Below are 12,203 nucleotides of genomic sequence, written 5' to 3' on the forward strand. Positions count from 1 at the left end.
TTAAAATAGGTTCCTATACTCTCATAAGGGTGATTTTACATGATCAAAAAATAATTCATCTTGGTACGGAATGTAGATTCAACTGAAAGAACCGGCAAGAAACTCTGTACTGACCTTTCATTTTTTATCAATCACACACATGTCTTAATGTTATGTAGAGGAACGATCAAACGTTTGTGTTTACGCAGGTGTAATCTGAATATATTGAAGAGATTCTAGAAATCCTAAACTAATAGAGAACACCACTACCATAAAGTAATACCTATACGCCTGTATCTATTTACAAATTACATTGAGATCAAAATTGTATGTTTATTTCCGTAGTTTCAACATTGGGATAAAAATATAGTATATAAGATTCTAAATATTATTAACGGCATCACACGGGTAGAATAAGGGTATTTACACCATTTTTAGATTCAAAAACAAACATAAAAAAAATCTTATTTTCCACCGGCTAGTAAAGTTAAATATTCTCGGCTTTTCTCAACTATTATATGCAAGTATTATACATATAAACCTTCCACTTGAATCACTGTTTATCAATGAAAACATGATTTAAAAGATCTAAGCGTACAGAACTACTACTACTCCCGAAGCGACTTTATTTTATACCATTTAGATATAGGAAATTACACTACAAATAACTTTACAGGTATATAGGACTAACCGATTTCAGTTCAATATTTGTAAGTCCAGTCGATAGCAAAATTAGATGTCAACGCGGGAGAAGCCGCAATGCGCAGCTAGTAATTCATATTCGTATTCTATTTGAAGTTTTAATACATCAAATTTTCATCGAAATGACTTTACCATAGATATTAGATATGCGTTTGTATGTATTTATGTTCAGGGATAGTTTTTTCGTCTCGAATATCTTAAGGATAAACAATGACATTGACTAAGTGCTACTTTATATACATTATTGCATAAAAAATATTCAATTTATATAATATATTCGATATCTTTTATTTCGCTTCATACATAAATAGATCTAGTATCTAATGACGTCAAATGAGATGAATATTGGATGACAATTATTCTACTTTTGAGACTTTGACAAGTTTTAATATCGTATGGAATTTTTTTTTTACAAAACGTCCTAAGTTCTCAAGGTCAGTGACGCATTGACGTAAGGGATGATTAATATTTCTAATATAGCCCATGTCTATGAGCGGTGGTAAGCATTTAACATCGGTCGGTCCCTTTACTAGTCTTCCTACCTAAATAAATACATAAACAAAACGGGCCTGTAATGAGCGAACTCGTAAGAGCACTTGTTCTAAACTCACAAATGAAACGAGGTTTTTCAGGTTAATTTATACAATTTTATTAATGCTCGATCCAAAATCAAGAGTATCAATTTCCCGCCATAAAGAATAACTGTCAATATTCGTGTGTTACCAGATTAAAAATATTTAATTTTAAAATATTTATACAATGTGACTATATATTCGTATTATAATAATAATAAAATTTGTATTACATTTAATATTGAGTATTTTATTCTGATCGATCTTATACATACGTATATTATTTTTCGATTATGATATAAGGATAACCAAGATTGATATGCTACTTTGAGACTAACACTCTTAAATCGTCATAGTTATTATATTCAAAGTCGCATGTCGACAGAGTTTCTATTTACACGATTGATTTCCATATGCAAGTTATTTTTATTAACCTTGTTAATTCAGTTTTTTTATAATATTTTCCTGATATGTATAGTACGAAATATTTGTAAAATACTAGTAATACTAGTATTTAATTTAAATACAACTTGAGCACCTCGTCTGATTTGCTTAGATTTATCGTTATCACAACGACATACATACAGTAATGAGAACAGTAACGAGAGCATTGTAAGTGTCACTTATAACTGTGTTAATGTAATAAAAAATAAAAAAAAAAACAAATGTATAATAAAGTACCTGTATAACAATATTCATAAGCCATGTCCTAACATCAGAAGACTCCACTTCGGGTACAACAGTCGTAGTCAACGGAAAATCCGTTGTTATATCCGTAAAATTCATTTTTCAACACTTACCACTACACGATTTAAAAAAAAAAAAAAACAAAAATAAAAAAATCTAAACGTCACTTTCATTCGCGCCAAATGAAACACTGACGATCGTTCGAATCGTCGCCATAGCTGTATTCATTTAAAATTGATAAAGTATATCTTGAGAACATCAGATAATATAAGATTTCATTTGATGAACCAGTTCTAAAGCGACGATAGTACGCGACCAGTCGCATGAAAATGCGCGATCGTACTACGCTGTTATATAGTTTTCGAGGAAAACTAAAGCGAATAATTTAAGAATCAGTGAGTTTGTCGAAGGCTAGGACTTTAAAACGCAAAGGCTTCGTTTCGAAATACTATCCAGCTTAGGCGTTGAATTTTAAGTAAGGAGTTTGTATCCAACATAACAACTTATTTGCTTGGGTCAGTTTAAGCTATTAATAGATGCGTGTTACGTAAAGCGTAAAAATTATTATCGCACTATGACAAAGCAGATGTGATGTAGGCAGTGTGTCTAACCTGTCGTGTTTGAAACGAATAACGAAACTTATATTAACTAGTTTTTAAATAAACAAAACGTAGATAATGCTAAGTACTCTATCATATTCGCCAGCATTTCGGATTCGTTCGCAAATGCGCAATTCCGCAGAACCACGCTATATAATATACAGTATTGGTCACAAATTGCGAAAATTCGTTCATTGTAAAAAAAAAATAAAAGCGTATAGTAACTTAGCCGATATTAAAATAGTCACATAAAATTAATGATAAAATTAAAAAAAAATTGCAAATTAAAAAAAAAAAACCTAATTAATATTTTACATCAGCTAATCAATACAAAGTAGGTAGTTGTTGAACAGAAACAAACTTGAAACTGAACCTGCCTACAACTCGAGCGTGTGTGTGATATGGGATGATTACAATAATATTTTATGGACGCATCAAATATGTATCATTGTAAAACGGATAGCAATTGTTTATAGCACGTCTTTGTTTTTAATTAATGCTTTGAGGATTTGATAAGACATTTTACTGATAGGGTTTTGTGCTAGCTCGTCTGGGGACGTATCACCCACTCATCAGATATTCACCGCTAAATAGCAGTATCTAGTATTGTTGTGTTCCGGTTTGAAGGGTAAGTTAACCAGTGTAACTACAGGCATAAAGGACAAAACAAGGTTCCCAAGGTTGGTGGCACATTGGCGGTGTGAGGAACGGTTAAAATTTCTTATAGCGCCATTGTCTATGGGCGGTGGTGACCACTTAACATCAGGTGGCCTATTTGCTCGTCCGCAAAAAATAGTATAGATACGGATTATGATGACATCCGATTTAAGGCACCATTCTCAGCGCAAAGAAATAAAACCTCTTATTTTTATTTGGCAAGTGAGCCACTTGATGGTAAGTAATCACCACCACCCATAGACATTGGCCATGAAAGAAATATTAACAATAAATTACATCGCCAATTCGCCAACAATATTGGAAACCAATACGTTATGTCCCTCGTACCTTACTCACTCTATATTCAAACCGGAATTGCTGTTTGGTGGACTATGTTACGAGTGCACGAGTTCCACCATGCAGGAGACACAATAATGCACAATAAGTCCTATCCGGACGACTACAAACTGGGGGAGAGATCAGGCGCTGAACCAACAACTTCATCACTTTCCGACCGATACTCCAGGCTTGCACTGAGAATTCTCTGATAAAAATACCTATAGTTTTTACTAGTCAGACCCGGAAACTCAAAATCGAAGGCAACAGATAGTCTTCTTAAGCGTAATTTTTCAAAACAATTTCATTTTGTGTAACATATCCATACAAATAAAAAACAAACATTCGTCCAAGGCTAGCGACTACAATATAAATAACATTAAATTTTTTATAGTTCAAAATCAAGTCAAGGGTATTTTAACATAAATGAACACTTCCTACCACACACATCCTCAAACTATATACGAATGGACAAACTACGAATTGCTACGTATATATAATAAGTACTGATTAATGTATAATTAATGTTCTCAATATTCATATGTTATTATTTTCCGAGCTGAACTTCGTAGTTCCACCCGCTTCGAATTCATATTATTTACGTGACAAGCGTGAATATTTTGTTATTTTCTATACTAATATTACATAGTGGTTAAATTTGTTTGTTTTACATAAAAGGTTTGATATCCGAACGAATGAACCATTTCTACGTTTTTTTTTTTTTCATTATTATGATTGATTTGAACGGTACAGAAGGTGCGCGTTCAATCAACTAGCAGCGAGATACAATACGACAAAACGGATATTATAAAACCTTCTCAATTTAAAATAAATATAATTTAAATTTAGAAGTCTATAAATCAAAAACAGTCTAATTAATATACAGTTATAGGAAAGGGAAGAGTAAAGGTACTATAAAATCAATGATAATGATAACCACTATCGTTGATTTCACAAGAATCAGTTAGCCCAGTGTTGCTTTTATGGTTATAGCATTTTCTGTTGCTATGTAATGTTTGTTGCGGATTGATAAATTTTCCAGTCGATGAATCAGTACTATGGAGAATTATGCTACTGCATAGGTGCATAATACTGATTTATATTTATTTGCTTTGATTTGATATCGATCCGCAACAAATATTTGATAGCAACAGTTGTTATGCTATCTCCGTAATAGCACCACAGGCCATCTGTCGATTGCTACTTCTTCTGGTCTCACCAGCTCGACCAAACCACAAACATACAGAGAACGCGAGATAAATTCAAAAGTCGATAGCAGTATGCAGTTATAGAATATAATTTATATTCATTCATAATGGATTTTCTCAAGGCAAATAAAACACAACCGACTTTATAATTAATTAACCTCGCCGTAGATTTGCCGTGTACGTACCGGTAACGCCATCTATTAGCGACTCGGCGCAACAGGTGCTACCATTGTCAAATATAATTTATCTACTAGACTTCGTACAGATAAAATGAGGAATTTACCCTTGTATAACTATTAATATTGAGTTCTTACTTACTATTGAGTTATTATTTACATTTTAAGCTGATTATTACTACAGTCCCTACGGCAAAGACCATACTCTAAGAAATGCTTACAACTAACCAAAGACAATGGGATTTAAACATAGACCATTTTACTATTTTTTAACTAATATGTAATATTCCTAACTGTGCGCTTTCTTTAACCAATTAATTTTAAGCATTCACCAATCGTGATACTGTATCATAAATCTCGCCCGGGTATTTTTTCAAGCATTTATTAATATATCGTAATATTTATATATATTTTTTATGTGTATGAGTACACATAGTACCCTACGAAATACATTTTTATGGCTACTACTGATACATCATGATGTGCCAGGACTGGTAGGTCTAGAAGCGATGATCAGCGGAAAATAGTAGCTACTGAGTTTTTTCATATCTCAGTAAAATCTACATTCAGAACCGATGATAAATTTAATTTGAATAGTAAAACGTCATGTAAAAGTGCTCATAAGAACCTATATGAATTAAATATATATAGATTTGGCTTATTTTGATTATTATATTTTTTTCTGAACCGGTGATGGATTTTTGACATTTAATGATCTCAAGTCACCTGACGCTAAGGAATCACTTGTAGCATAAGGTGACATATTATCTCGTTTGATTTCTAAAGTACTAACCCAAAATAAAAAAAAACAGCCAAACAAACAAACAACACACTCACTTATTGAAATCTTATAATTGAATAATTAAGTAAATACAATGATTTAGTAATTATTATTTTTCACGCAAAGGAAACATTTTCTCGTTGGATTTCTAAAGTACTAACCAAAAAAAAACAGCCAAACAAACAACACACTCACTGATTGAAATCTTATAATTGAATAATTAAGTTAATACAATGATTTAGTAATAATTATTTTTCACGCAAAGGAAATCTGAACGGTACCCGGGTACCCTTTGTATCAGTTTATGTGGGTTTCCATTTAGTACATATATACCTATAGACTTTTCCAATGGTAGGAGGAGAAAAGATAAACAACCCTTAGATTTACGTATTTCATGCAATTTGCTACTCAGCTATATTTTGCACAACTTACAGCTCTTGATTAATATATCTTTACTTATAATATGAGAGACGAGATGGCCCAGTGGTTAGAACGCGTGCATCTTAACCGATGATTTCGGGTTCAAACCCAGGCAGGCACCACTGAAATTTCATGGGCTTAATTTGTGTTTATAATTCATCTCGTGCTCGGCGGTGAAGGAAAACATCGTGAGGAAACCTGCATGTGTCTAATTTCAACGAAATTCTGCCACATTTGTATTCCACCAACCCGCATTGGAGCAGCGTGGTGGAATATGCTCCAAACCTTCTCCTCAAAGGGAGAGGAAGCCTTTATCGCAGCAGTGGGACATTTACGGGCCGCTAATGCATTAGCATTAGCTTCTTATAATATACAACACTATTATACTTAACCACTTATATCCACTTCAATTTTACTTCCAAAATTCCGATAACAGTTTCGTCGACGTTCAAAACGCCATTGTCTCGCAAATCCATAGTGATTATCATAGATTAATCAAGCTCTCGACCAATGATATCGCGTAAATTTGCTGTCAAATGTTTATTTGGCTTTTCTACTGTTATGGTTGGAGTAGAGTATAGCTTAAAGTGGTTCACGTCACCAACAACAATCTATATTAATATTATAAATATGAAAGTGACTCTATCTGTCTGTTACGCTTTCAAACCAAACCACTTAACCTAATTTGATGTTACTTTGTACGAAGCGAACTTGAACCCCAAGGTCCTACGTAGGCTACTTTCTTATACCTAACACCTGACGACAAACCCCTAAAACGCAGGCAAAGCCGCGTCCGACAACTAGTATTATATAAGTTATCAAGCACTTAATTTAAATGTGATATGCTTTCTTTTACGAAGATTACTTTCAAACGAGTAATTATTTAAATAAAAAGTATAAATTGTTCTAATTATATTTCATCGCTATCGAGTGATCAGATTCAAGAACATATTCGTGTCCTCGTTACGATAATTGTCATTCTCTATAAAACTAGAACAAATTTCAACCTTCATTAATATTAACCATCATTAACTCATTAGTAATTGGTACTTTTTTTTATTAAAATATAAAAAAAAAACTTTCTCGGTCATTTTTCCAACTGTTAAAACAAACAGTATTATTTATTTAGATTAAGTACAAATACAATAAAATATCTTCAAACATTATAATAAAAAAATCGTACACCATAACAGTGTTTGATATATTTAAAATGTCCACTATATATCATAGTATGAGTTTTGTTTTATTGTTTAGAAACAGACATAAAATCTAGTACCTGTTTTTCACGTTTACATTAAATAAATAATATTTTTTGAGTAATGGACTTCAAATTTATTTACCATAAACATTAAATTCATAACCGTCATCATTGTTCAAGATAATATATTTACTTAGTAAGTATTATTAGCAATGTAACGATGACAAGATTTATCAATTATAATAATTAAGAGATTAGTGACGTCATAATTTTAATCACCATGGCACCCATCCATTCTCATTTTTTCAATTTATTAACTTTTTAAATATAATAAAACTGAAACTGAATCATGTTTGTTCATTGAAGAGTTAAGAGAGGTATTATAATTATAATAGTTTAAAAAACTAAAAAACACGCTTTTAGCACGCACTAAAAATTACAAAAGCAAACCTTTCATTAAATACCCATATCATAGGGGTGCATTTCAAATAGCAAACCCGCCATCTTGGATGTCCGCCATGTTGGATTTAAGTCACGTGACCTTTGTTGCATATTCCACCACGCTGCTCCAATGCGGTTTGATGGAATACACATGTGGCAGAATTTCGTTGAAATTAGACACATGCAGGTTTGGACACTCACGATGTTTTCCTTCACCGCCGAGCACGAAATTAATTATAAACACAAATTCAGTACATTAAAATTCAGTGGTGCTTGCATGGATTTAAAACCGAAATCATCGGTTAAGACGCACGCAAATAATACAATAATATAAATAATTTAATCGCCAAACAGCAATACTCAGTATTGTTGTGTTCGAAGGATTGCTGATATAGTATAATTAGAGGCCCAAGACAATATCTTAATTTTTAAGATCGATGGCGCATTGGTGTTGTAAGGAATGGTTAATATTTACGTCGCCAGTGTATATGGGCGATGGTGACATCAGGTGGCTCATGGCAATGGGCAAAATATATGAATAATTTTATTTATAGTTTCCTATTTTTTAATACATTGCTTTTTATTTATATTGGTTTTTAGAAAGTGAGATAATCATTTATTTATATCTATACGGTAACCTTTTATGTATTTTATATAGATACCAATATATTTATTTCATTATTACGAACGACGTTTATATACATATATATATTATATAAGTACACAACTTGCGGTTTTTATTGCAGGGGAATTACTTTTATTTTAGTAGTATGTCGTTAAGGAGGATTGTCACTTTCAGAAAAAAATGTATTTAGATTTTTTTTAATAAATTATAATACATACTTATTACCTGAATATTAAACTTTTTATTATATTTTGAAAATATAATGTCCGGAAGTTCCGATATGACACCCACCTTTAATTTGATGCCATATTACTAACTACCATCGGGTAGTTAGTAATATGGCAGAATAGTCACGCATGGCAAATCATGTCAATCATCATTTATCTATACTATATCATAAAAGCGAAAGTAACTCTGTCTGACTGTTACTCTTTCACAGCGAAACCAATAAACCGAATTTGATGAAATGTTATATGAAGCAAGCTTAAACTCCAAGACATAGGCTTTCTCTTTGATGCCTAACTCTTAATGAACAATCCCTAAAACGCGCGCAAAGCAATGGGCGACAATTAATTTTCAGAAAGTTTTCGAAAGTATCCCGTCTGAATTTAAATATTAATTATAAAGACAGTCATAAACAGTTTAGAAGTTTTCGTGGTACAGCACCATCAAGCGGCATGTTACATCAAGTGGAAAGTGAAAATAACCTCTTTCAAAAAACTAAATATATTTATACACACCTTCATGGTGTGCTATCGGTCTAAAAGGTGTCTAAATCCTTCAATCTCAACAGTACCAACATCAATTATTTTTATATATTTAAAAGATTTGACAACCCTAAAATCTATCTATCGACTACACAATGGAGTGACTTCATCGTTCATAATTTCCATACAGAGGATAAGTACGTGCTAAATTAAAATACTGAACGTATTTCTCAGTAGTTTAACTCTGGACAATAATATATTTTCTTGTCTAAATCTTTAAATGGAATAAGACAATCTTTTGTTCTCAGGCTTCTTTTAAATTATACGTTGGGTATTTGCGCTTGTAACAATTGTTAAGATATTTTCTACGGGACTTTATTCTTACAATACATTTGTATTTAATCTGATAATAATACTAGACAAATCATAAGATTTGTAATTAAGTCCTTAAAATTTGTCCTGTAAGAACCTTGTAAATTTGTTCAGAAGTATAAAAAAACCCTTATCTACGAAACGAATATTCTAAAACATTAAATTGTATCAACATTTTTTTTACCTATATTCATACAAAAAAAAAAGTTATTCTAGTAACAAATAGATCTTATTATGCAGATTATAATACGAAATAATCAACGTTCAGAAACACTAGAACTTTCTTACAATGAAAGCGTGTGAAACATACTTATTGAGAATATTGCCACACACAAAAATAAAAACAGAATTTTCAATCACACAAATATTAAAAAAATATTTTGCGTTTTTACAATCACAGAACTATAATTAACAGAGTTGATGGACAAACTTAACTGCGGAATTATCTCTCCGTTAAGCCCTTTTTAAGTTAGTAGGTTTTAGGTTTAAGAGTAGTGTATACGTATATATAGGTTCAAGATTTATTTCAACTAAAGTTCAATGGTTTAACCGTGAAAGCCTTACAGACAGACACACAGACTTACTTTCGTATGTTGATATTAGTACCTATAGATATACAACAAGCAATAAGAGATAAGATAGTAAGCTGTCTATATGCTTTATTTAAATGTTTATGTCGCCATATTTCATGTTTATTTGTATTCTCATAAAAACTTTGATAATAACACTATTTATTTAACTTATAAATGAAAACTCAACAGAGGAACATGTGTTGGTTTAATGAGACAAAGTTTGTCTTTAAACAAACTAATAATAATCTAAGATTTATTTTATTTTGATCCTTCCAAGTAATCTCTGTTTTCTATTGCAATAATTGGAAGTGCTTTGAATAATACCATAGAGAAGGTCCCACGCACACATAACATATTCTACCCCCAAATAGTAGTACTTAATAATATTGTGTTCCGGTTAGAAGGGTGAGTAATCCAGTGTAACTACAGGAACTAGGGATATAATGTCTTTATTCCTATGGCTAGTATTACCTTGACGATGTAAGTGATAGTATGGATTATCTAAGTACTATTTCCTACAGTGCCAATGTGGATTGGTGATGGCAACCACCTACCATCAGGTGGCCTATTTGCCAGTCTGACCATCTATATATTTAAAAAAAAGTTTGTTATTAAATACTCTATGTCTCATTGTACACATAGTCTATTCCAACCCCAGAGGATAAAATCAAATTCAACAAAATTTGGCATCGAATTGAAGCGATATCATTGGTCGAGAGCCTGAATTATCTATGATATTCATAATGAATTTGCGAAAAAACAGCATTTTGAACATCGACAATATACTAAGACAACGGTATACTATTTTTCATAGAGAACAATTCGGCTTTTAAATTATATTAAAGATAAATTATATTAAAGCGTGGACTTGGTATTTATTGATTTCTAGGAAGGATATATAAAAAGTAATTGTACTTTACTGAGATACTCTGTAATTAAAATGATAGAACAGAGTTACTATTGAGTTTCTTGCCGGTTATGAACCGGCGGTAGCTTTAAATTTAATTCATCGCTGTAACGTGACCATTCAAAAATGATTATATGAGCTTACTTATTTATGAAGTTATTATCGGAATTTTAGAAGTAGTTAAAATATTATTGTATTATAAATGAAGATATATTAAACAAGGGCTGTTGGTTGTGCAAAATAAAGCTGAGCTAATAAATTGTACGGAATTCGTAAATGTAAGGTTTGTTTATCTTCATTTCTTCGATTGGAATAGGCTATTGGTTATACCCTTTCAGCGATGTATGATATCACTTTACGTAACACTGCAAAGCCACACTTGCCAGCGTTGTAAGGCACAATGCTGGCAAATGCTGCCAAAAGCTGGATAACGAATACTTGTCATGCGTTGCATTGTCTCTTTAAATTCGATTGTCAACTACTACATAACTTGCGCTTATAATTTACGATCATACATGTACGAGTATACAAATTCTCATAACGGTCGATTAGGGAAGTTAGCATTTAGAGGCGCCATCTAGCGACGTAAACGTATATCTATTAGCTTTCTTTAGCGGTTATCGGACAAACGCTATCGAAATCTATTCATCACCAACGATATAATAACATTCATTTTTATAAGCGCCAAAATAACCCAGTGGTACACGTCAATCTTGACTGATGATCCAGACAAACTCCACCGAATTACCATCTCGTGGTTGCTGGTTCTACCGCCATCATCAAACATCGTAACCTTCACGTGTCGGAAATAAATCTGTAACATGTGTATCCAACTCGTATTTGTGTATCATTATCATATTTACTTCCATTTTGTTTATAAAAAGTTAAGGCACCCGCAATTCTTTTTATTTTACTAAACATTTCGGCGGAGTTGCACCTTATTTAGTCATTAATTGAGTTAAATATTTTAAAAAAAAGTCACTACAATTATGTACAAACCAAATATAATATATAAAATTCTAAGTGAAAGTATAAATCCTAAAAATTACGATATATGATATTTTTTTTGGGGTATAAAAACTGATGCAGGAATGCAATGAAGTTTATCAAAAGATGTTCATCTACTCAGAAAAGCACTTACATAACTATTTTTTCTGTATTTCTATCATAGTTATTCAATTCATCAGCTTAAATTCTAATTACCACAAAGAATGATTCTAATTATACATTTTTAAGTGTTGCTAATCTATAAAACCTGTGATAC

The 12,203-nt window shown here is 31.8% G+C and overlaps 1 protein-coding gene across 2 annotated transcripts in view; it reads right to left on the reverse strand.

Annotated features, from left to right (window-relative positions):
* The window catches only part of LOC125073318 (transmembrane protein 165), a 36,028-nt gene that overhangs the window by 22,393 nt on the left and 1,432 nt on the right, over positions 1–12,203 (reverse strand). Inside the window, exon 1 of one of the 2 annotated variants that reach the window (XM_047684097.1) lies at positions 1,935–2,285. The exons of the other annotated variant lie outside the window; for it this stretch is intronic. Within the exon in view, the coding sequence (XP_047540053.1) occupies positions 1,935–2,039 (105 nt within the window). The 5' untranslated portion in view covers positions 2,040–2,285. Of the gene's footprint in view, positions 1–1,934; positions 2,286–12,203 lie in introns of those variants that run through there. 2 annotated transcript variants of the gene reach the window in all.

This window comes from Vanessa atalanta, chromosome 24 (assembly GCF_905147765.1).
Source record: "Vanessa atalanta chromosome 24, ilVanAtal1.2, whole genome shotgun sequence".
Taxonomy (NCBI): Eukaryota; Metazoa; Arthropoda; class Insecta; order Lepidoptera; family Nymphalidae; genus Vanessa; species Vanessa atalanta.